Below are 26,830 nucleotides of genomic sequence, written 5' to 3' on the forward strand. Positions count from 1 at the left end.
CAATCTGTTTCAGCGGTTCTGAGACTCAGGTGGTTCACAGAAACTATCACAGAACAGGGTAGAATATCCATACTTGCCTTTACGCTTTTCTTTTCCTGCCAGAGATCGAGGACTTTTTAGGGCCCGATTATCGAAAACGCTAGCAAGTCCCTAGCTGGAGTCCATGATTTTAATAATATTGAGCTAGTTTTAACAATGAAGATGGTGCAGAAGAAACGTTTATTTTCTTCATACTTAATCCAGAAGCAAAACAGCTTTCCTTCCCATGAAATTGATACTGCTCTAGTGGTTGTTCACATATTACATTCAACCAGTCTACAACATGTGTACCTGCATACTAAAATAATTTAGCTGTACAGTTGTGTAGTTATTAACATGTAATGTTCCACAAGTGTACAGGCTGTGTACATAGCAGCTGAGCTGTACAAACTGACAAGTGTGCACTCTTTCACACAAGCATTTGTACATGTGTGGAGACATCTTGCACCTGTGTCCAGTGTAACATGGGAACAAGCTTACAACTGCATGGATGGTACCGTCCTAGCTGGGCTATCAGGCAGTGTGAGCAAACCAGCCAGCTCCAATATGCCCCAGCAATTTTCGAAGACTCTATGGACAAAAAAGTTGAGGAACGACTGATCCGTTTCATTTCATTTGCTTGATTTTATCTTTAAGTTGAATAAGAAGCCTTTGGGGAACATGGGGTTCTGGTTGCCCAAGAACTATACACTCCTGTGCTCTTACACTTTGCTGGTGCGGGGCTGGGGGGAATTGTCAGCTAAAAGCTGAGATGCACTTATAAAAGGGATTAAGTTTGACTTGTGTCCAGTTGCAACCAGTGCTTTGAAAACATAATGCACTTAAGCACTACCCCCCACCCACCCAACCCACATTAAATGTTGTTCTTTTACAGACGGGATGGGGGCTACTTGCAGATGGGCTGCTTATTAACAAAAAAAAATGTAGTTGCTAACCTCCACTTTCTAGCACAATTATGCCTTCACATTTTCTAATTGCAAAAAGTCTGGTAAGAAAAGTGAAGGGAAATGGCACACTGGAAAGTGTGGAATAACAACCAGATGCTGGCAACATCATTCTAAGCCTCTGCGTGAACCTACCAGGATAAATGCTCAACAAACAGGCAGCATTATATGACCTCTGTGCAAGTTTTGTACAAACACGTCGGCATTAATGTTCAACAACCAACCGTTCCAAAAGCTCCTACAGCTTTTGAGGCTTTGCCAGCAATTGCCCACACATCATCAAGCCTATGATTGCAATTTACATACATAAGATAGAATCTTGTTGTGTGTAACGAAAGAAAAGGAGGAGGGGGAGGAAACCTCAGCTTCTCAGATGCTGAATTCTGGGCTCCAATCACACTGCCTGAACTTGGATAGTACTGCAGATTGTGCACTGGTCTGGCACCGAACCTTCTCACAGGAAAAACAGGCCTGCACTTGAACCAGCTTTCAAACCCTACACTCTCAGTTGTCACCAGAGTCTTTCAAGTCCCGGGAGAAGAAGAGTTAACACACACAAACCACGAACCAGAGATCTGGTCAACCTCAGAATGGCTGTTTTTAGGGTAAAAAAAGCGACAACTTCAAAAGACTGGATGACAAACATATATTCGGCTTCATTCCAGTAACAGCAGCCCAAGCTCACCCATGCGCAAAGCCACATTTTGAAGGATACCCCCTAACCAGAGTCCTTTCACATAGTTTAGCCCTTGCTCTTGCTCTTATCTTCCAGAAGCAGACAAAGGACGCAATGGATTGGTGATTAAAGCCTGTTAAAGAAGAAAAGCACAACAAAAACCTATTAACAGTCCCTGGAAAGGTCTTATCTCTTCTAGACTATAAGCCGGTTTCAAGCAACTGAGCATATATAAACAGCACTGACTGTTTTCCATCTCAATGTCAGGGTGGAAAGGTGGATATGTTTAGTTCATTAGGCTGGTGCTAGACTGTTGGGGGAACTGGGGACAAAGTCTCCTCCTCCCCTACCCACTTCTGCTAAAATGGCACCATCCTCTCAAGAGATAAGAGTAAACCCATCTATACCAACCAAGGCCTCTAAAGCAAGGATGGGTAATCTTTTGGAGAGATCAAGGGCCACATACCTTGGAGGCAAATAGTTGGGGGTGGTGTTAGAAACTCAGATCCATAAGCTAGGCGCCAAATGGCTCCTTAAACCAGGGTTAGTCACCAAAACGAAATGCTTAGTTGCACTTTTTGACCAGATGGCTCAAAAGTCATTTTTTTTAGTATGACTTTTTAGTTCCTGAAATTCATTCTGATGGTGCAGATAAAACATCATGGAGAGAATTCTACAGGATGTGTTGCTACATATTGGTGGGAGTGAGAAGGGTTGAAGCAAAATTGTGGATCACCCCTTCTTTCTCTCACTTTTATTCATTTGCCATCCATTCATATTCTCTCTTCCTCTCTCTGGGGTTGGAGGGTGACACAACAGATGGGGGCCTGGTAAGCAGGTTCCACATCTGTCCTCTAAGGGAGTGGTTCCCAATTAGTGAAGTACTGTGGACCCCTTGTCTTTCAAAAGCCAAGCCATGTGCCCCCTACTTTTGAAAATGTTGCTATTCTTATGGTAGTTTCAGTTATGTGAATGTTGCCAGAGACTCTGGGTGGGTTATGTGGACCCCCTGGGGACCACTGCAATTCGGAACCACTGCTCTAAGAAACCAAAGTTATACCGCCTCAGAGAATGGAGGCTCCGTCTAATTATAACAGCCAGTTGCCATTGACAGTCCACCACTGACTAAGGCTCATTAGAGTCTGCTGCAACCCTTACAATCACTGAACACTAAGCTCAGGGGTCAGCAACCTAAAGCCCATGGGCCACAAGCAGTGCACAGGGGTCGTTTAACTGGCCCATGAGCCGCCCACTCGGCGAGTCTCCACATGCTGCACTAAACCAGTGCAGTGCATGGAATCACTTCCGCGGCACCAGAAATCGCGTCTGCACAGAGGCAGGAAATCACAGGCGCACACGCTCATGTGAACGCGCAATCCAGCCCACGGAGGGATCTCCGCTGGAGTGATCCGGCCCAGGCGAGGTAAACCTTGCCGACCCCTGATTTAGCTCAAACCAACTTCAGGTATTATTCATACATCCATTAAAGCGTCAACTTCTTCCAATAACAAAGACAGATTTCCTACCTCCTGTCCAATTTGGATGAATACACACACACTCACTGACTTCTCTGACCAATACAATACTCTCACCCATTTACTATTTCTGAGCTAACCTCACCAGGTTCAGTTTGCAGCACACCTCATTAGCCCCCTTGGACTACCCCTGCCAAGTGCTATTGGCATACATCTCACTGCGTGTTCAGCTCGTGCTTTCTACCATTCCTCTGGAGATAGCTGAAGAACCGCGACCTTCCAATCTGAGCCTCTCCAAGCTAATGCAAACAAACCCAGATGTTCCTGGTTAGATATTAGCCTATGGGTTTTACCACTTCATTTAGCAGGCTCTGCCCATCCACACAGAAACCGTTGCTAGCCTAGGAAGGTGATTCTTAAGTGCTTCGGAACAGTAGTGATTAAACATCTGCAAACATAGCCTAAAGCAAGGGTAAGTCAATGTGCTTCCTTCCAGCTGTTCTTGGACTCCAACTCCCATCATTCCTGACTACTGGTCACACTAAGTGGGGCTGATGGGAACTGGAGTCCAACCATATCTGGAGGATGTCACATTGGGTACCCCTGGCCTAAAAGAAACAACATTCATACCAAAACCACACCCATGGACAATTGTGCGGCAGTGGGCCTTTGGACTGATCTAGAAGGGAACAGAGATCCTCTGGGTATACAACGCTGAAGAAGATGGAATAGTTGGTTAATGTGAGAACAGGATGCTGGACTAGCTGGGTCTTTGGTCTGATCCAGCAGACTCTTCTTATGTCCTTTCCCTTTGCCTCAGCAAAGTTGCTGGTGGCAACCCTGGCCTGGGTTCAAAGTGCCCGTCAGGGGAGCTGACTCAGCCTAGAGTCATCTCTTATCTGTTCTTCCTTCCTTGAAGCAGCCTGTCACACAGTTCAGTGCCAGACCTCTGGGCTCAGCAAAGATTTCCCCAGAGTGCAGCACATTCCAGGCCATTAGGCTCAAAGGTTGGCTTAGTCAAGATGTCCCCACCCCCTACACAGTCTTTCCCACAACCATCGGTGCAGCCAGGATTTATGTTGGGGGGTGCAGGCTTTAGGCTAGGAGGGGGGCAGAACCTCAGTTAGTTAAGTATTTTGCATTGATTGGATAAGCTCATGTCCCCAACCTTTGCTTTTTGGCTAAACAGTGCCTTGTCCTGAAGATAATCCGGATGTAATCAGGAGAAATGAGGGCTAGAAGCAGGAACTTGGGGATTTGTGGACAACAAAGCTTATCCTTGAGGGTCAGCAACCTCAGCAGCAGCAGCAGCAGCAGAAACCCAAGCACTTTCCCAGAAGTATATGTAGCAGCAGGGAAACCACCCTCCATTTTGGATTTCCCACAATGACTCAGAGGTGGTCACGCAGCAACACTCTGAGGGACTGTGGAAATGGTGGGCAGATTCTCAGACCTGGTGGCTATTGCCAGGGAAATTAGGCACCTGTGAAGCAGCAGCCAGCCCTCATCAAGGGCCCCCACCAATATGGAATGGGACTCACCTCAGAGCACTTTCTAACCAGGAGGAGGCCTCCTTTCTCTGGGCAGAGAAGGGTTTCTGGGCTCTGAAGTGGCTCCACCCACCCTAGTCAGCCATCAGACTCCCCTGATATACAGTACTGTAGAAGCCTTCTGGGTCAGGCTAGGACTTTGCCTGAGCAATAAACAGTTCCAACTCCTTGGCTTGAAATTCTTGGGAAGCAATTCTAGGTTGTAACCTCCTGGCTCTTGATCAACAGCACGGAGAAGCTTAAACTTTGCCTCACTTTTGAAGAATGAATGAATCCCTGGCATGTTTGCTTCAGATGCCTGGTGATCAGGGCATCAAAACTCTAGTGTGTTTGCTGGGGTAACAGCTGCTCAGCATCACAAAAGAGCACACACAACCCATCCACTCTGGGCAGCTTCTGACATATATATATATATATATATATATATATATATATAAAACCACAGTAAACTGTTTGTTTATTAAAAACAGATGTTGCTGCGTTGTATTATTATACTATATTATATTGTATTGTGTTATTTATGTACATCGTTTACTTTCTGAGAGTTAAGAATAGGACTGGGATAAATTGTGTTTGCTGTGCCCGTATTTTACACAGGTTGTATATGATGTTTGTTTGTTTGTTGGTGTGTTATGCCTAATAAAGGATTTTGAATTGAATTGAATTGAAAAAAAATCCCTAAACAGGGCTGCCTTCAGATGTCTTCTAAAAGTTAAATATAGTTGTTTATTTCCCTGACATCTGATGGGAGGGTGTTCCACAGGGAGGGTGCCACTACTGAGAAGGCCAAAACAAACGAGGAATGGGGAGCCTGTGGCCTTTCAGTTGTTGTAGAACAACTCCAATCATTCCTGGCCATGCATGCTGGGGCTGATGGGAGCTGAAGTCCAATGACATCTGACAGGCCACAGGTTTTCCCACCAATGCACTGGTTCCCTGTAACTTCACTTCTCGCAGTGAGGGAACCGCCAGTAGACTCTCGGAACTGAACCTGAATGTCTGGGCTAAATGATGAGGGTAGAGGCACTCCTTCAGGTATATAGGGCCGTTTAGGGATTTAAAGGTCAGCACCACCAACACTTTGAACTGTGCTTGGAAATGTACAGTGAAGATCCTTTAGGACAGGTGTTATATGATCCTGGCGGCCATTCCCAGTCACCAGCCTAGCTGCTGCATTCTGGATTAGTTGTAGTTTCCGGGTCACTTTCAAAGGTAGCTTCACATACAGTGCACTGCAGTAGTCCAAGCAAGAGATAATTAGAGCATGTGCCACTCTGGTAAGTATAAGGATGAGTCTCTGTGGAACATACAAAGTGCTGTGCTTCGCCATCTAAATCAGAGATGGAGAATCAGGTTCCAAATGCAGCTCTCTCTATCTGGTCCTCAAGATTCTTTCCAGGCTGCACACCCTTCCCAACACCAATCTCCATGAGCATTTTTGGTATTCTGGAACGTGCCCTTCAACTCTGAAAATGCCTGTTGTTTGCCGGTATAGGCAGGGGTGTAGGCGTATGTGTACAAATCAGCCTAATGTACAAAAGTGATATCTATTTATATATTTTATTTTAAAATCTGTATCTCACTTCTCACTTCTTCAAAGAGGATTAGGGCAATCAGATACATAATGCACAAAATTGAAAAAAAACAAATTAAAACTCCAAAACGTAAAGCCCCAAGAATTTAAAATGTAAAAAAAAAAAGAGAGAGATCTGAGAAGCATTCAAGGTACAAAGGTCTCCTGAAATAAAATGTTTTGAAACTCAGTAGAGATTTACATCCACTGCTCCACTATTTTTGCCTCTGGTCCCACTTACCATTGGTATCCGGCCCCTGAGAGGTTGCCCAGAATGAAATGTGGCCCTTGGACAGAAGACGATTCCCATCCGTGATCTAAATGCATTCCAAACTGGTTCACCACAATCCAGTCCATTTCCCCCATCATGACCTCCCCCCAAAACAGACCAGTTGTTTTTCTCCTGCACAGTTTAGTCTTTGATCTGACACTGTCCTTTTGGAAGTTGGACCTGAAGGGAATATGTTTTTCTGCCAAGAGACCGAGAAACGTGATGCTGATGCCGTAAGCACTTGGATTATCTTCCCAGGGCTTCCTGAAACTCAAGTATTGTAGACAATTGTGCCAGTGCCCAACCCACCCACCCCCAACTTTCTTTTTCAAGGGAGGAAACAGCTGCATGAGGTTACAGCTGTCATCATCAAAATCATCAAAATGTTTATTCGGCTTTACGCCCATCATGAAACTCAACACAACAAAAACAAATCAAATAAAACAGCAGACTCGTACAAGCCACAAATAGTATAACACAATTCATGTCTCACAAGGACAAATATTGGCCATTCATAAGAAAAGATTAAGATTAAAATTTAAAAAAAATTTTGCACTACACTAAAATCAATATCCAATGTCGTTATAAAAAATTCTTATAGCTATCAATAATCAGCTAACATTCCATTCCGTCTCTTGTACGAGAGGATGGCTGTTAGGAATTTAGCAACCTGTAAGGGACGCAGGTGGCGCTGTGGGTTAAAGCCTCAGCGCCTAGGGCTTGCCGATCGAAAGGTCGGCGGTTCGAATCCCTGCGGCAGGGTGCGCTCCCGCTGCTCGGTCCCAGCGCCTGCCAACCTAGCAGTTCGAAAGCACCCCTGGGTACAAGTAGATAAATAGGGACCGCTTACCAGCGGGAAGGTAAACGGCGTTTCCGTGTGCGGCTCTGGCTCGCCAGAGCAGCGATGTCACGCTGGCCACGTGACCCGGAAGTGTCTCCGGACAGCGCTGGCCCCTGGCCTCTTAAGTGAGATGGGCGCACAACCCCAGAGTCTGTCAAGACTGGCCCGTACGGGCAGGGGTACCTTTACCTTTACCTTTAGGGTAATATAAGGATCCACATCTTGAAGAACCCAGGCAAGCTGTAGTTCTACTGGTTTGTCAGTCATAGGCTGGATTATGGAGTTTAGTATGATAGCACGGACTGAACTGTACAAAGGGCAGATAAACATAACATGATGTAGAGATTCAGATGTTTTCATTTCACAAGCACACATTGAAGGGACTTGGCCCTTAGTGAATCTATGTCTCAGCACGTTTGTTGGAAAGACATTAAACCTGGCTCTAATGAAGGCATATCGGTGAGACGCAGCCATAAGCGATGTTAAGTAGGACGGAGTGCGGTAGACAGGGGTTATGCCGAAATTTAACGGCGAGCAGGCTCCACCACCAGCTACGAAATTTTGGTATAGCTCCGCATCATCCAGCCTTTGATTTATACACCTTTTTGCCACATTTAGATCCAGTTTGAGCAATTCAGTGGGCGAGATCTCATAGGACAGCAATTTGGCATGGATTTTTCCTGACCACAAATTTGTGAAGTCATCTCGCCACATGCATTGAATGAGATAGTGGTTCGGGAGTTTATGCCATAGGGATATCCAATAAATCAAAACTCTCCTCCATATAACTAACTCCACTGACGGGATCTTCATTTTTAAGCGAATAGCCGCATTACTTACGCATGTTGGTAATTTTAAAAGTCGGCGTAAGAATTGGCTTTGAAGTGACTCTAATGGTGAGAGGTTTGCAAAGGCAGCCCATAAAGGTGCAGCATAGGCCATTGTGGCCATCACTTTGATGCTATACACTTTCAGGGCCGCAGGGATGAATAAGGCCCCCTCAGAATAGAAAAAACGAAGGAGGGAGTGTGATAGGGCTTTTGTCTTGTTTTGAAGATATTCAACATGCGCTTTCCACCCTAAATTATATTGAAAGTATATTCCTAAATATTTAAATTTGTGTACTTGTTCAATTTTCGTGCCCTCCAGTTTCCATGAATAAAGTTTTCGACTCCTTGAAAATATCAGTACTTTGGACTTGGTGTGGTTGATAGACAGATGATTAGAATGGCAATATGTCGCAAAAATCTTTAGTGCCCTCCTTAAACCCACTCTGGAGTAAGAGAGTAGTACAGCATCATCTGCGTAGAGAAGTATACGAGGGGTATGGATAAATTTATGTGAGACAGCTAATGGGTTCCTCATATCACTGATAAATAAGTTAAAAAGAAGCGGCGCTAAAATACAACCCTGGCGTACACCCTTATTTACTGGCACTGGGTTAGTCAGGTCTCCAGCAGGGGATAATCTCACCCTGGCCACGGACCCGGCGTGAAGTTGGGAAATAAGCCACAGGAGCCTTCTATCTATTCTCCAACTGGCAAGTTTATCCCATAGTAATTTCCTTGGGATACTATCAAACACAGCTTTCAAATCTACAGCTGTCACAGACAACTCCCAGAACTTGCCAGATGCAACAAAGCATGTCAGAGACAGGCCAGCTCAGCAGAATTCAGCAGCAGCAGTAAAATAGTAGCTACTGAGGAAGTGACCAAGGGTCCAGATGGTCTGAGATACCCTGCTATGTCTAGGATAGAGACGGGGCTTCTGTGACCCTCCAGATCTCATTGGACCCCCATTAGATCCAGTATGGCCCACTGGTTATGGGTGCTGGGAGTCATAGTCCACAATTTTTCTGGAGAGCCACAAGTTCCCTATCCCAGGGAAACCCTAGGGTAAGAACAGACGAGGAGGTCTCTATCAAAGCTTCTGGACAATCAGTGCCTTGGTGACTTACTACACAGGTACAGTGGAGAGGTGGAAAAGACTGAAATGGTGGCATCCAATGGGCTATTGAACTGACCAGTCCCATTAGTGGAAGCCCACGTAAGGACTTTAGCTAGTGCAATGGGGCTTTCCCCCGACCTCCCTCAAGTTGGGGTTTGGAGAACCCCTAGAACAGCACGTGAGGGAAGGTCCCATTCCATCGGGCAAGCTGAAATGCTTGTGCCAACAGAACATTTAGGGAGGAGTGATGTTGAATTCTCCTCATATTTTTACTCACAGAGGTGAGTAGGCAAGACAAACTTTAGTATTTATACAGCACTTTCACAACATTATCACTGGGATTCACAGTAGGAGGAACTGCACAAAAGAAGTGGGACCTAGGGAAGGGGGATTTTAGCAGGAGTGCCCCGTTCAAGGTTCAAGCCAGCCATTCACTCCAAACAGGGCATTCCTCTCCCCAACGACTTCTCCATTTTCTTATTTTCTTTCCAACCACCAACCGGTACTCCATAACAGATGAACATGATCTATCTTCTCTGTGGTGTATTTTGAGGGTTTGGGACCGTTCATGTTTTTGTTTCATTCTGTTAGTTTTCTGGAACTTCTGCAAATCTTGGCGTTTCCTTGACTATGCTAATACCACCGCCTTATTTCTCATTTGGACCCCAGTTTCTAATGGCATTCACCATCCAAGTTTGCTGTAGGAAGGAATTATAACAGCAACAGCAGCAGCAGCAGCAGCAGCAGCAGCCAGCTCTTGCTGCCTTTTTGCAAGCAAAACCCGAGGACTTTTGCTGTGTATCCAAAGCTGACAGCTGGTCTAGAGATTTCTTTTCATTACACACATCTTAGCGGCAGTTTTAAAAAAACCAAACAACCCAAAAACAGCCTTGGTGACTATTATGAGAGGAGGCACAGCAGCAAAAGATAGTGCTTTATTCTTTCTCTGTTGCCATTTACCACTCAAAAGTGCTACCCTAGTGCAGTTTCAGGTGGGTATTTAAACAAACAGCAGCTTTTTTTCAAGAAAGGAGAAATGAGCAAGGCTGCTTTTGATCTTTAAAGATGGTGCTTCATTCGCATTGCCTTGTAAACACATAGTTCCCCCCCCCCAAAAAAAAAAGATTCAAGAAGCAAAGGCAATGGCTGCCATCTCTCCAGTATGTGAATGGTCAGGTCACCTGACTCAGGTGTAAATCCAACAAACAGATGCAGGTCTTGCTGCTCCCAGTTAGGAAATGCTCTGCAGCTCTGGCAAAACAGCAAAAGATGGAAACCTTGGAAAGGAACAAACAGCTTCTCCCATGATCAAGGGTTTCATTATAATACAAAGCAGTCAAATGCAAAGCAGTGCATTAAAATATTTAAACATTAACAAGACTATTCATTTCCAAGTCATTAAAAAGGTAAAGGTAAAGGGACCCTTGACCATTAGGTCCAGTCACGGACGACTCTGAGGTTGCGGCGCTCATCTCGCTTTATTGGTCATGTGGCTTCCGGGTCATGTGGCCAGCATGACTAAGTGCTTCTGGCGAACCAGAGCAGCGCATGGAAACGCCGTTTACCTTCCCACCGGAGTGGTACCTATTTATCTACTTGCACTTTGATGTGCTTTCGAACTGCTAGGTTGGCAGGAGCAGGGACCGAGCAACGGGAGCTCACCCCGTCGCGGGGATTCAAACCTCTGAACTTCTGATTGGCAAGTCCTAGGCTCTGTGGTTTAGACCACAACGCCACCCGTGTCCCCTTCCAAGTCATTAGTTCCTTTTAAAAGCCACTTTCCTGGCCTGAAGGTCATGCAGAAACCTAGGTATGCTTTACTTGATTCTGCAACAGAAGAAAGGAAGAAGAAGGTGAGCAGAACTTCTGTGCCTAGTACTGTAACCAGTTTGATATGTGCTACTTAAGGGCCTGGTTCTTCTTACTATGGATGGTCAACCTGCACCCTGTCTTTCCACCAAGGATCAAAGAGCAGCATACATGCTTTTATCCACAAAACAGCCCTGTGAGGTAGCTTAGATTAGGAGCTAGTGACTAAGACCAAGATCACCAACTAAGCTTTTTGGAGGAGAGGGAATTTGAAGCCAGGTCTCCCTAGGCTAAAGTTGAACACTCTAACCTGCTCCCTAAAATGCTAGTTTTCTATGTGCAAGCGTGGTTTAGTTATTTATGCATCCATACACTTTTGTTTACATCAAGAATCAGTCCATCAACAAATGCTCAGGATTTTCTTTAAAAAAACACACAGACAATAGCTCAGAGGTGAAACCTCAGTTTTACATGCAGAAGGTCACAAGTCCAATCCCCAGCATTTCCAGTTAAAAGGTTATCTAGCAGCAGGTGATGGGAAAGATTTATCTGTCCCTGAGACTTTGGAGACCTAGAATCATAGAATCATAGAGTTGGAAGAGACCACAAGGGCCATCGAGTCCAACCCCCTGCCAAGCAGGAAACACCATCAGAGCACTCCTGACATATGGTTGTCAAGCCTCTGCTTAAAGACCTCCAAAGAAGGAGACTCCACCACACTCCTTGGCAGCAAATTCCACTGTCGAACAGCTCTTACTGTTGACAAACAGCTCTTACTGCTGACAAACATCATAAGAACATAAGGAAGATCTTTGTATGACTCTTGAAAAGATCCTCAAGAGACAACTGTTGTGAAAGAACTTGGAAGTAATATCAATATTGAAAAATTAACAACAGATGTTAATAACCTAATATAAGAAGAGCCTGCTGGATCAGGCCAATGATCCGTCTAGTTCAGTATCCTGTTCTCAGTAGCCACAAGAAGACCTGAGCAAAAGAGCACTCTCTTCCTCCTGCAACTTGTATTCAGAAGTTTCGCTGCCTCAAACTGTGGCAGCAGAGAATGGCTAGTAGCCATTGATAGCCCTCACCTCCATGAATTTGCCTAATTGTCTTATAAAGCCCTCTAGGTTGATGGTAATCACTGCCTCCTGTGGGAGCAGGTTCCATAGTTTACCTATGTACCACATGAAGAAGTGTTTTATTTTATCTGTTCTGAGTCTTCCAACATTCAGCTTCAACGGACATCTCTTAGTACTGATGTTCTGAGACAGAGAGGAAAATATTGATCTTTCCATGTTCTCCATGCCCTATGTAATTTTTTAAGCTTATGTCATGTCACTTCTTACTCGCCTTTTCTCTAAAACTACAAAATCCCAAACACTGCAAGCTTTCCCTTAACCATTTTGGAGGCCCTTTTCAAAGTAGAACGCAAGGGTAGCCAAGTAGATATTGTTGGGACTCCCAGTTCCCATCTGCGGTAGGCTGCACAGCCAACAATCAGAGGTGATGGGAGCTGTCATCCAACAACATCTGGACAGCATTGGCTAGCCTGGAAGCAGATAATAGTGGAAAAGAGCCGGACAAAGACCTGGCATAAGACAACTTGCTATTATTCCTAGAGCCTTGACAGGGAATTTGGAGAAGGGAGGGAGTCTAACTAGAGCACAAAGGGTAAAGCATGGCTCAGGGTTGACTTCAGCAATGCACCCTCTTGAAAGCACATGATACCTTGCTGAAGCTAAGCAGGTCTGGACCTGTTCATTGCCTGGATGAGAGACTGCCTGGAAATACTATGTATGCTACCTTGAGAATTATGGAATAAAGTTGGAATATTAGCACAGCAGATAGATTAATGAACATGGTATAACATGCAATGTATCTAAAATGTGTGGGGGTGATGCCTGTGTACATATTGACATGCATTTCACATGGAGAATCAATTTTGATTTTAGATGTTACTTGCACAGTACTGAATCCATTCTAGCTCCCCAGTTTGACTAGCATTATGTTAGTTCATTGTATGACCTACACATTGTATGAAACAGTGCTGTTTTAACATATAGCAGAAAAATATGGTAGTCTATTTCTCCCCCATCCTCAGTCACTGCCAACTGGAAATCTAGAACTGCCGAGCCATGTTTTAATTCACCAAACGGTTGGATTCTGTGGACAAATGGATCTTCACATGGCTCCCACTGCCATGCAGCAACTGTTCTCACAGCTAAGGCAACATAAGCAAACCATCCAAAGACATTCTCTGTGCAGATCAGGCCAAACATGAAACATTATACAACAATGGTGCATTTAACAGGAGCATCACACAAAACCCCCAAGAAACAACAACTGGACTACTCTTCACAGCAAGGCGATTTCATTTGCAGCACTGTCTCCGGTTCTGCATCTGCCACACGGTTCAAAAAGGGTGCTGACCAGTCAGAAGGTTTTCAGAGGAGAGTGACCAAAAAATGAGTGTCTCCAGGATGCCAAGTCATGTGGTAGAAGATCGAAGAAGCTGGGTATCTTTAGCTCAAAGGAAAAAGGGTTGCACAGGGGCAAGTTGCCAAAAGGTAGACTACATAGATTTGATAAAACCAAATTCCCCCATTGCCAAGTCATAAAAGCTAGACATTATCCAAGCTAAACTACTTACTATGCAGGAGATCTGCAACTGGATCTCCCAACATATTTACGTTAACTTTAAAGCAGCTATAGGGCAGTGGGGAGGGAAGGAAAATTGGACAGAAGCAGCAGCACAAACAGAGGATGTGTTCAACCATTTCCTTCCGAGCTATTTTCCTGGTCTAAATACTCCCCAAGTTGTTGTCTGTACCATGCCAGTATTTTTTTGGAACAACTTCAAGATAACACTTCTCTTACCATGAATTGGTGCCACATCAGTGAGCTATCAGAGAGGTATCTACTCCTCCCACTATTGTTCCACTGTGGTCATTGAGACCTGCTGGGGAAACTTGCTTTCCTTGACTGCCCCTAATCTGTATATCAACAGCAGCAAAAGCAGCGATAGTTCCCAGGATAAAAAAACACACACCAAGAAGCCTGTTAGGGCCTGAACCTTGTGAGAGTCCAGGAGCAATGCAAAATTGTTTTTTTGCTCAGACTTGTCTATAGCAGCAGCTGGTGATTAATGGAAGAAGAAATTTGTACTGCATTTTTAAAAAAGTGTTTATATATTTTTAATAATACTCTGTGTTACAAAGATGTCTGCAAACATGACAGGAAGGCTGGCAACTTCAACCCCGCTGCCTGCAAATCCCTTACAGACAACCAAGTTCCTGGAAATAGTCAGGTTGTGTATCCATCAGCAGTGACTAGAGGAGGAATGACTGCTGGGAGAAGCACAGAAGGAAGAAACACCATGGTGCACTTGTAGCAGCAAAACCGGACACTTTCATCTGGCCCAGCTGCAACAAAACATGTCTCTCCCGTATTGGTCTCTACAGCCACAGCAGGCACTGTAACCTTCCAACAGTTTGACTTCACTCCCCCAAACGCGCACTCCTCCACTGTCTCCCAAGGAAGACAGATGCCAACAAGTTCAAGTATCCAAAGCACTTCAGAAGTGTGAACTCAGTCATTCGCACAACAGCCCCATAAGGCAGACCAATCGTATTAAATAGCACAGGTCGGAGTGTGGAGGCAAGGAGAGAAAAAGCCGAAACAGTAGTGCATTGGTGGGAGAACCTGTGGCCTGTTGGATGTCATTGGACTTCAACTCCTATCAGGCCCAGCATGTATGGCCAGGAATGATGGAAGTTGTTCCACAGCAACTGAAAGGCCACAGGCTCCCCATTCCTAGAGTCCTGGCTTGTTTTGGACTTGCTCGAAAGCACAAATGCTGGACCTGAGTACAACAGCATTCTCCGGACCTGTGAATCCCCCAACAGTAGAGGCAGAGGCTAGCCATTATTTCTAGCAGACACTGATAGTCTTATCAATGGTGGGGAAGAGTCCTGCATGAGATTCTGAAGAGCCAATGTCAGAGATTGTGAAGGCATGGAAAAACAGAAAGGAAAAAAATCCCGAAGAAGTTTTCTCTTGTTTTCTTTATAGGCCTTCACATCTCTAGCCATTGCTAGCAAGTGTTGGGAGAGATGTACAAAGAAAACTGACCTAGTATATAACAGCTTCTTATGTTCCTATCATCACTTCCCCCAAACTGGATAGCTCTGCAGCTAAATCAGCACAAGGCAATTGCCACTTCCAGTTCTGACCAGATGCAACTTTGCAGCAGAGAGAGAGAGAGAGAGAGAGAGAGAGAGAGAGAGAGAGAACTTCCTCTGAAGTAAAGCACTGAATCCTTCTCACATACACAATATACGCACAGGCTCTACTCAGAAGCAAAGGGACAAGATGACCAGCTGCAAGATGCAGCTGTGCCCCCAGACTCTTAATACTTGTAATTAGCTTGCCAATAGGCAACAAGAGAGGAGGACACACAGGCAACAAGAGAAAAGCAAGCAAAAAACAAGCCCCCTCCCTTAAAAGGGTCAGTCTCCATGGTCTCCCTTAAAATGTACTTGCTGTAACAGTTCCAGAAAGAAAGAAAAGTGTGGATTGAGAGCCACATTTCCACCAACTACATTCAAATTGTCTGAATGATCTATGGACTTGGCAACAGTAACCCAGCACATCATGTTTTTCCAGTGTGCGGAACACCTTGCACACCTGCACATGAGCCTCTTTGATGGAGGTCTGTCCTCACATTTCTGTCCCCCACTGTGGTCTTTGCACAGGGAAAGCCACAAAAGAGATCCAACTTGCAAAAGGATTTTGCTGTTTGCAGCAGGATGAATGAGCTGCATAGCATATCCACCCCAATCTGTCCTGGGATTCTTGTTTACCTGGATGGCTCCACAGCTGGCTTTTCTGTTCTGAATAGCCATTCATGAACGTTTTTCTGCAGATCTCAGCACCTTTGTGTCAAGGAATAGCTCTAGTCCAGGGTTTCCCAAACTTGGGTCTCCAGTTGTTTTTTGACTACAGTTCCTATCATCCCTGACCATTGGTCCTGCTAGCTAGGGTTGATGGGAGTTGTAGTCTGAAACACCTGGAAAAGTTTGGGAAACACTGCTCTAGTCGAAAGTGTCCAGAGGTCAAATTTCCCAGTGCCTCTTCTCCAACTGATTTCCAAAGTGCCACTCTAGAAAAAAATGGGGTATCCTCCACAGCAGCTTTCAATCCAATGTATCAGAGTTATTGCTAGAAGAGAAATCCGGAAACCCCAGAGTACAGGCAGAAAAAACATTGGTTCCACGCAAGGGACTGTGTCTGGATCCCAGCCAAAAAGCATGAAACTGAGAAGCACCCCAATAGACCATGTACTGTAACCCACTCAAAACAACTGTCCTCCGCCACTTGCAAGGAGTGTGGTGGTGTCCAGCCACCACAAGAGCAAAAATCACTGGAGTTATTCAAAATGAAAGTGGAAGAGGGAAATCTATCATCATCTGGATCCCACAGACAATCGTGTCCCACCAGACTCTGCCACTTCCAAAGGGAAGGGAACTAGCCTAGTGACAGAGGACAGGAACATAGGAAACTGCTGTCTACAGAGTCAGACCACTGGTCCATCTAGCTCAATACTGCCTACACTGACTGGTAGCAGCTCTCCAGGATTTCAGAGAAGGGTCTCTCCCAGTCAGTGCTAGGCATTCAGCCTGGTGCCTTCTCCATGCAAGCAGTTGTTCTGCCACTAAGTTGCAGCTCTTCCCTGATTGCATACAGAAGGTCCCAAATTCAATCCCACCGCATCTCTAGCAAGGCTGGAAGAAGGACGCATGCCTGCCACTCTGCTTAGGTGATATCAAACTGCATGGGGTCAGTGGTCTGTCAACGCATCAGGCAGAAGCTCCCCACGTTCCCCTTTTTTTTTTAAAAAAAAAGGTGGATTCAAAAGTACATCTCCCGCGTGCATCAGCTGGCCTAAGCTGGTCCATTCTGCTTCCTAGATAGCATTGCTGCTACCCAGGTAACGCAAATGGCATAGGCAGACCTTCGCATGCTTAACGGGAAGTATACCCCACTGCGTGCAACAGCGTTTACTCTCTAGTCAATGGGTTTCAGAATTGCAGCCCGAAGTCTCACTTGCGAAGTCACATGAAACTCAAGACCGGTTGGGGCCACCTAGTCCATGCCCAAATTTATCCACCCCAAAGGGATATGTGTTAAGTAACAGGCAAGCGATGCATTTGCATTGATCAACATATAGAGTAAGTGGACAACGTGGGTGGGTGGGGGCCTCCCGCCCAGCATCGGAAAGGTAACAACCCGCTTCTTGCTTTAAACATGAGCGGGAGGGAGGGGCTTGCCCACCTCCAGCGCTACGGCGCGTTCAGCGGCCGTTGCCACGTCTTCCCACCGGCCACCCCCGCATGCCCCGATCTCCAGAAGCGCCTCTCACCTCGGCCTTAGGCCTGTTCTGCAGAAGGTGCTCCAGGTACAGGTCGGACAGCGCAGTCCTCATGCTGCTCACGCTGTCACTCCGGCTGGATTTGAGCGTCATGGTTGGTGGGCGCCAGGCGCGAGTAGCTAAGCACCCCGGGGTAGTGTGATGCTATGAGACTCGGAGTCGAACGGCGTCTCGTCAGCGGCCCGAGGAGCTTTGCTTCCACCCGCAAGGCGCGATCGCTGTCAAGCCGCCGCTGCTGCTGCTTTTGGAGCCGAGTAGACCCCGCGCGCGCACTACAGCCGGCCGGAGCGTCCTAAACCGAAAGGGTTGCAGAGTCACCGTGCGCCGGAGAAGGCAGCAGAGGGGAGGACCAGGCCCGCCCGCTGGGAGTGGCTAAATAGGGAGGGATCTCTCCACCCGGCCCACAGCGGCTGCCAAAGCAGCAGCCCTGCGTTCCCCTAGCCACTTAGCACCGCCGAGCGCCGTGCGCTGGGGACAGCGGTGCAAGCCCTATCCAACCTCTCCAAGCCGCCCTCCTGCGCCCCCTCCTGCCAGAGCCGAGTGTCTTTCAGCTGCCTGCCAGAGCCACCGCTTCGCTTACGCAAAGCACGAGGCTCTGTCTGCAATGTTGAACGAGCTGGGCCGTGCAAGCAGCAGCGATTGTTTTGGGGGCCGATAAGCGACGTCACCTCAAGAACAGAGGGGGCTGCCTTCGGGCGAGTAACACTCGCTGGCAGCAGCGGCTCTCCTGGTTCTCAGGCAGGGGTCTTCCTCGGTCTTCTGTGGACAGTGTCCGTGACTGGACTTGGTCTCCACGTCTGCAGAACAGGCGCTCTCCCATTAATTCATGCATAAATACGGTGCTTTTTGTGGTTGCGTGGCAATCGGCGATTCAACTGGTGATCGGCGATTCAACTGGTGAATGGCGATCTAGGAAGCTGACTTGTACAGAACCAGACCCTTGGTCATTCTAGCTCAATATTGTCTACACGAACTGGCAGCGGCACTCCCATTATTTCAAACCAGGGTCCTTCCCCGCCTTACCTAGAGTTGTCAGAAATTGAACCTGGAGCCTTTTGCATGCAAAGGATGTGCACTACCAATAAGCCATGTACTGTACTGTACTTACTGGGAGTAAGTACATCCCATTCAATTCAGTGGGGCTGCAAGCCGAAACTGAGTGCATCAGCACTCAGTATTCTAAGACCTACTACCTCCCACTGTGGAGGGAAGAACATAGTCACCAGGATTAGTAGTCATTGGCTGGTCCTTATGTCTGCCTAATATCTTTTAAAGTCATCCAAGTTGGTAGCATTGCTACCTCTTGTGGAAGTGAATCCCATAGTTTAACTATGCACTGTGTAAAGAACTTTTGTGTGCTGTGAACCTTCCAGCTTGTGCAAGTCATCACTTGATGTTGGACTGTTATCAGGTGCTAAGTATTGTATGCCTGTGGGAACAGGGCCCTTTCCCCAAGGAAATGTTGAAATGTTCCCCAGCTTGCTTTTGGTATAATATCCTTATTTGGTATAATGACCTTATTGAAACAAAGGGAAACTGAAATGTAAAACTGCTGAATTATAATTAAAGAGATTTAACACTATCACTTGTGGATTAAATAGGGACAATGGATCTTTATCAGCTTACATGTGTAAACTGGCTTGACCAGCACCCTGCATGAATTATCCTTCCTGCATGTGATGAAGAGGGCTCTAGTCCCCCAAAATTTATTCTATAATAAATTAGTTTAGTCTTGAGGGACCCCCAAGGCTCTCTTCTTCTTGTTGGTGTTCATTTTGTAGTTCATTTTCTGTCATTCCATAGTTCATTTGTAAAAGCTGCGCTACAGAAAAATTTAGTTTTCGATCCATGGGGAAACTTCCATCTTTTTAAGCTATAGAAAAGTATGCATGCTTTCATAATCCTGAAATGGAAAGCTTGATCCTTTTTCATTCACCATTTCCATGTATTAATCTTCCTCCACCCCAAAAGCAGTGTAATAAGCATTCATAACAAGCCCAAATTGGTGTACAGCTGGTATATTTTGCACAGAGTACAACAGCCCCCAGCAAGGAACTGCAAGCCTGTGAAACCACTTTCTCCACACCTGGGAGCTGTTGCAACTGCGACAGTTGTGATACAGGTAATGGGAGAGCCACGCAGCTTCCTGTTTGCCAGGTACTCTTGGGGTTTTGGCTGGGCCTCAAATGCCCAGTGGTGGTGCAGTTAGGTAATATTAATTACTAGGCTTATTGTTCTTATGGGAATGTATTTTTAGATGGCAATGTGCATTACTTCCCTTACTTCAAAATGCAGTAGACAGCCATTTGAGATCCTCCTCATCCCCCTAAGTAAGGGCTTGGTTTCTGCCCCAAAGGCCTCTCCTGATAACCATGCAACAATTGCCATAATTAGTATGAATCACAGAATTGTAGAGTTGGAAGGGACCCTGAGGATCATCAAGGCCAACCCCTTGCAATGTGGGAATATGCAGCTATCCCATATGTATGAGGAGATTAACAGGAGCAGTCACAACAGCATTCTAAAGTCCCAGTCCTTTTCAAAATATGCATACAAAACATATACCGTATATTGATTACCTGATTTCCTGATTTCTTACCCTTTGTGATCAGCCTAACAACCACAGTTTATGCAAGCATTGCTGCATGTGAAATGACAACATTTATTCAAAAGGAGTAACAACAGTAGTTTGTTTGGTTTCCCACCCCCCACGCCCCTGTGAATAATCAGATCAGGTAATGTGACCATCCAGGATTTTGCTGAGATTAGTGATGGGGCTGAGTTTTCAAACCTGGTGAAGGATCACAAAGATATTCAAATGGATGGCTGAAATATGCTGATCGCCTTCGGCAGCACCTCCTTAATCCATAAGGACTCTGGAAAACACACACAAAAGGCCACACTGATGAAAAATGCATTTGTGTATGCGTAAATGGACTATAAAAAGAATAGAAACTGATTGCCTAAGAAAAAGCAGGAACCCCCAGAATTGTGGAAATACACAGAAGAGTGAAGGCAGTGTTCTTTATTTTACCAACTCCTTCCAAACCACACAGTCAGTGCCGGATTTATGTATAAGTTAAACAAGCTATAGCTTAGGGCCCCACTCTCTTGGGGCACCCCAAAAAAATGAAAGGGAAAAAAAACCTGGATGTACATTTCCAAAATATAAGATAAGTTCAACAAATACTTTGATAAAATACATATTTTGTTATGTGCAATTGGCTATAGATACCTATTAGGTCTATAAATTACCATATAGCATATACAGAGGTACATTGGGTTAAGAACTTAATTCATTCTAGAGGTCTGTCCTTAACCTGAAACTGTTCTCAACCTGAGGTACCACTTTAGCTAATGGGGCCTCCCACCCCCGCCGCCACCCCGCCGCAGGATTTCTGTTTTCATTCTGAAGCAAAGTTCTTAATCCAAGGTACTATTTCTCAGCGGAGTCTTTAACCTGAAGCGTCTGTAATGTGAAGCATCTGTAACCCAAGGTATCACTGTATTCAACACAAAAAAAGTGACAATTTGTTGACAAAGGACAGCTGGACATATAAAGGGCCCTATTACCTTCAGTAGCTTAGGGCCTCATGAAACTTAAATCTGGCCCTGCACACAGTACTGAAAACTGGCAGAACTTAGAATGCAGCTGTCCCCCATCTTATACTGGTGCTCCTCGTTTTTTCCTGTTTAAATGCAGAACCTTGCATTTCTCCATACTGAAATTCATTTTGTTAGTTGGGGCCTGGTTCTTCAATCTGTCAAGGTCATCTTGAACCCTAATTATTTCTTCTGCAGTATTTCCTACCCCTCCCAGTTTTGTGTCATCTGCAAATTGAATGAGCAGTACCCCCTCAATTCCTTCACTTAAGCCGTTTATAAAGACGTTGAACAACTATGGGCCCAGGACAGAACCCTATGGCACCCCACTTGTCACTTTTCCCCAGGATGACGAGGAGCAATTAGCAAGCACTCTTTAGGCTCTGTCGGTCAACCAGGTACAAATCCACCTTATAATTACCTCGTTTAACCTGCATTTTACCAGCTTCCTCGCAAGAATACAATATCATGGGGGACTTTGTCAGAAGCCTTACTGAAATCAAAATTCACTGTGTTCACAGCATCCCCCAGCGTTATTCAGCTAAAAGCAAAATAAGACCCCCTCCCTTGTACTCTGAGAAAACAAAAGCCTTTTGCTGTTTTGAATTTCTTTTTTTTAAATGTTTCACGTACTCTATGTATCCAATTTAATACCCTGAAGTGGTTAACAGTAAAAATAAAGAAAAATTTTAAAAAATTGTGTGTGTGTTCAAGTTTCAAATCCAATACAATTACAACCCTATTCCCAGTGCTTTTTCTCTAGAAAAATAGGTGTCGGTACTCACCGTGAAGTTGTTACAGTACATGCCACACTTTTCTCCAACATACCCCTGAGTACCCCCTGAGGGAGAGAAAAGCACTGCCTATTCCTGAAACTAATTTGTTGAAACTGATTTTCATTTCTGAATATTAAATTGGGACCTGCTGGTGAAGGCAGGGTAATAAACGTAAGGATCATGACAACAGGAACAACAATCTGCACTTAGAGGGCTCATTGAAAAAGTAAAGTCTTCACAAGGTACCAAAAATATAATAGAAATGGGGCCCAACTCCAATGGACTAGGGAAAAGTTCTAAAGGGTAGGGGACACCACATTACAGTAAAAGCCTAATTTCTACATTGCATGGGCAGATCATTTGATGTGATGATATCTGCAGGAGACCCTCTGAGCATGAGTGCAAGGATAGGTAGAGTACATAAAGGCTGAGAAAATATTTCCTAAGAACACAGGGAGCTTCCTTATACGGAGCCAGACCATATACTGAGCACTGACTGGCAGTGGGTCTCCTGTGTTTTTGCCTTACTACCACCTTAGGGTCTTTTTCAGTTATATTTCAATATTCCCCACCACTATCTGCCTCTGTGAGCCTCCCTCTCTCTGAAGGTGAGGGCTATTTAAAGCTGGTCACCAGAAAGGCAGCATTGACTGGTTGCCTCTGACTACAGACATCTGACAGAATTGCGCAAGAAGACAGTCTAATTGAGGAAGTTCAAGCCAGGGCAACCTTTGGACAAAGTTACTGCAGGTCATTCAGAGGAAAAGAAGTTTCATATCTCAGGCCCATCTGCACTTACATTTAAATAAATATTATACCGCTTTATACAATCATAGTTTCCTTCCACCCCCGAAAAAAAAAAAAGAATTATGGGAGCTGTAGTTTATTAAGGATGCTGTGAATTGGTCCCTATTCCTTTCATAGAGCTACAATTTGCAGAATTTCCTGGGAAGAGGGATTGGCTGCTAAACCACTCAGGGAACTGGACTGAACTGGACTCCCAATTCCCACCAGCCCCATCTGATCAGAGAGTAGTAATCCAGCAATGGCTGGAGGGTCTACAAGGCCCTCATCCCTACCTTAGTTCAGACATTGAGAGATGGAATAAATCCCTTGCCATGACACTTACGTGGCACAGCAGAGAAGGAACAGGATTCCCAAAGCAGCTGGGAAGGCGTACAGAGCCGATCTTGGAAAAGAGTGGAAGACATGAGTCCAGACATCATCCAAGTAATCTGACAGCCAGGACCGACGAACACCTGCGGGGGAGACAGCAAAGGCACAAAAAATAAAACTGACATTGTGAGCAGACACAGGTCTCAGTGGCTCCCTGTGTGACCACTTCTGGTGGCTGGAAGAACTCACCTGAAGAACTCACCCTCCAGAGCTAGCTGGGAAGGAAATTTGATTCTGTTTGCATCTCTAGGTGATTCTAGAGCCTTTCTACCTAAATTTTATAGAAATTTATTCATGTATACAGCAGCAGCAAGAATGTTACTTGCCCAAAAATGGAAAGAAGAAGAAGTCCCAGCAAAGAATATGGATACAAAAAGTTATGGAATATGGAGAAATGGTGAAACTTACCGGAAGAATAATAAATCAAGATAACAAATTTTTTTATAAAAGAATGGAAATGGTTTATCGAATATTTGCAGATAAATTGAAAACAGATAAAAACACTGGCAGGATTATTGTAACAACCTGCAGCTACATAAGAGTGTATATATATATATAAAGAAGATAAGTAAAGTTAAGTTAATTTGGATATGCAGAAAATATTAAAAATAAATTTAAGGAACCACAGAAAGAGGGGGAAGGAAGTCAAGTTTTAAATGTCGAAATGATTGTAAAATCAGTGAAATGTATATATCTGAAAAGTATATAAAATAAAAAATTTGTAGGTGATTCTATCAAATTCAGGTTTTTTTTAAAAAAAACTTATCATGAATTCTGATACGAAAGTTCTATGAGTGATCTAACATGGTGTTGTTGTTTTGTTTCTTTCTGTTCTTTTCTTCTTCTTGGTGGTCTGTTTGTTACTTTTTGGTTATGGTATACTGTTTACTGAAAACAATAGATGTTTGTTTGCTTGATTTTTAACAAATTCTTTAACCCAAATTCTTCAGATTTCCTTGCCCTGCTCCACTCTCCATGCCCCATTCCATTCTTTTCCAGAGGTTTCTCAACCCATAGGAGTGGCTTTTGGCCTGGCGCAAAGCAAAATAAGTGCACATTGCACAAGCAGAGCTCCACTAGCTCTTCTCTGGATTCAAACCATTGTTGTTGTGGTTTTTCTCTCTAGAACAGGTTTAAGGAGCATAGTAGCAGAAGTATCATAGCAGTACCAGGGGATGGGTTGTGTATGTTCCTAATTATGCATTTCCCCCAGAGAGATGTATTAATTCAGAGGTAGCCGTGGTGCCCTTCACATCTTTGTTGGGAACCCAGTTTCCATCGTCCCAGTCAGTGAGGCCAATTGATGGGGGTTTTGGGAGTTGTAGTCTGACAGCATTTGGAATGCACCATGTTGGCTGCTCTTGCGTTATTGGCTGAAGATAGCTGCTGATTAGGGAAGACACAAATACATCACTTGTGATTGCAGAATCCTGGACATCCTCTTGGTCCTGGGGCTTTTATTTATTAGTTTTTGTATATATATTTTTAAAAAGTATAAACTGCCCACCATAAAATATATTGTGGCAGTGGACAGAAGAAATAAACAAACACAAGAAAACAAAGGTAAAAACACGAAAGATAGTTTAAATCGATTACGCTCAGGAAGATTTTTGGCCAACCTAAGCTTGCAACAGCCAGGGGCTCAAAACTCACTGAGTGGTTCCAACTGACAAACTAAAAATAAATTTCATGGTGTGTTTTTCAGTATGAAAGTCAAAGTCTGGAAGAACTTTGACCCCTTATTAGTATCAGCATCTCAAGGAGGCAAAGGTTTTTTCACAGAAGCAGTGCCTGAGATCCTTGATCTCATTTGCTGAGCCTTCAGATGTATTTATATAAAGTGTAGGCTTTAATTCTGAGCTCATATTCTTTGCACGTTCTTGACCAATATGGAACCCTAAGACAGCTGAGCTGAGCTGACCGGCCTCAGGCAGTAGATCCCACCTGCCAGTGGTGGACCTACCCTCTGCCTGTTTGCCACCACCACCACATGCGTCCTTGAGCTGCCTCAGGTGGCGTGCAAGTGAGCAGCTCTGTGTGGGTGTGTAGCAGCAGGTGAGTGGATGGGCAGAGGCATTTTCAGTTTTGCTTAGGGCAGCAAAATGCCCTGGGCTGGCTGTGTGCCTAATGATAGCACACTGGAGCCAGATGTTGTTACGGGGGTGGGGAACCTGCAGCCTTCCAGATGTTGCTGGACTACACTGCCCATCATCCTGGACTATTGCACACTCTGGCTGGGGCTGATCTAAGCTGTGGAGTCCAGCAGCATCTGGAGTCAAAGGTTCCCCGCTGTCACCTTGCAAAACTTCCTGGTCTAATTGTTTTACCTCCTCTCTTAACAGTTATGCTTTTTAATTGGCTTGCTTTGAGGCACATTTTGTTTTCAGTGCTTTATTTTGTATTTTAATGATGTGTTGCCTTTTCAACTGATTTATAAAATCTAAACTGGAGAAGGACCATAGCTTAGTGGCAAAGTATTTGCTTTGCACGAAGGTTTCAAGTTGGCATGAAGAAGGTTTGATCCCCGCACTGCCAGGTAGAGCTGTGAATGTTTCTTGCCTAAAACCCTGGAGAGCAACTACCAGTCAGTATAGACCAGTGTTCTTCAAACTTAGGTGCCTGTATATTATTACATTACAACTTCCAATGGTCTTAGCCAGTGGTCAGGGAAGGTGGGAGTTGCATCTGAGGTTGAAGAACTATGGAGTTGCAGTGCTCATCTTGCTTTCAGGCCAAGGGAGCCAGCGTTGTCCGCAGACAGCTTTCCGGGTCACGTGGCCAGCATGACTAAACCACTTCTGGTGCAACGGAACACCATGACGGAAGCCAGAGCGCATGGAAATGCCATCTACCTTCCCACCACAGAGGTACCTATTTATCTACTTGCACTGGCATGCTTTCAAACTGCTAGGTTGGCAGGAGCTGGGACAGAGCAATGGGAGCTCACCCCCTCGCGCAGATTCGAACCGCCGATCTTCTGATCGGCGAGTCCAAGAGGTTCAGTGGTTTAGACTATAGCACCACATCCCATCAGTATAAAGCCTACGATCCTGTGGTTTTATACCTGTAAACCACTTGGAAGTCATTTGGGCATGAAAGCAGCATCTAAATGAATAAACAATGAAAAAATAATAAGACAACTATGTAATTTCCTCACTAATGATTATGTGGCTGTTCTTCAAATGAAATTAAAAAACTTACGGTGAATTTCAAGGCCCAGATCCATTTTCTTTGTGTTCGCCTTCAGAGACAGAGGAGGCCTCCTGATTTGTCTTGAAGCGGTGCGCCTTCTAAACCCATTGAGAGTGACAAATGCACGGGAAATCCTTGCAGGGGAGATGCCCTGGATGCAGGAGGTACAAACTGCCAGGCACAGCATGTGGGCATGCACTATTTTGTGCCGTGTCAAATCCATGGCTTTCGCAGGCTGCAGGGATTCTGTCAAGCCTAGTGATTTCTCTGGACTGTCCACGCAAAACATAAACACACATACAGCCGTCTTGGCTGAGCAGCAAACCCCTGTCTTTGAGGCCAGAAGAATCTAAGAAACACAAGCAAATGGGGGGTAGGAGATGAGGGAAAGGACAAATGATAAGATGCAGCAACTGCAACATGGTAGACATAATCAGATTCCCTTCTGCTCTTCTAGAGGGTAGGACTCCAGTCAATAGATTCAAGTTACAAGAAAGGAGGCTCCTACTAAACATTAGGAAGACA

The 26,830-nt window shown here is 45.0% G+C and overlaps 2 protein-coding genes across 2 annotated transcripts in view; both read right to left on the minus strand.

The window, feature by feature from the left end:
- Positions 1–17,847, minus strand: part of MPP1 (MAGUK p55 scaffold protein 1) — a 36,244-nt gene extending 18,397 nt beyond the window's left edge. The window contains exon 1 of the mRNA XM_079962332.1: positions 17,550–17,847. Within this exon, the coding sequence (XP_079818458.1) occupies positions 17,550–17,651 (102 nt within the window). The 5' untranslated portion in view covers positions 17,652–17,847. The remainder of the gene's footprint in view (positions 1–17,549) is intronic.
- Positions 17,848–18,032: 185 nt separating this feature from the next.
- The window catches only part of SMIM9 (small integral membrane protein 9), a 29,548-nt gene continuing 20,750 nt past the window's right edge, over positions 18,033–26,830 (minus strand). The window contains exons 3-5 of the mRNA XM_079962363.1: positions 26,315–26,654; positions 23,067–23,196; positions 18,033–20,434 (exon numbers count right to left, since the gene is read on the minus strand). Coding sequence (XP_079818489.1) covers positions 20,419–20,434; positions 23,067–23,196; positions 26,315–26,594 — 426 coding nt within the window. The 5' untranslated portion in view covers positions 26,595–26,654 and the 3' untranslated portion in view covers positions 18,033–20,418. The remainder of the gene's footprint in view (positions 20,435–23,066; positions 23,197–26,314; positions 26,655–26,830) is intronic.

This window comes from Podarcis cretensis (genome assembly GCF_951804945.1).
Source record: "Podarcis cretensis genome assembly, chromosome: Z".
Lineage (NCBI taxonomy): Eukaryota > Metazoa > Chordata > Lepidosauria > Squamata > Lacertidae > Podarcis > Podarcis cretensis.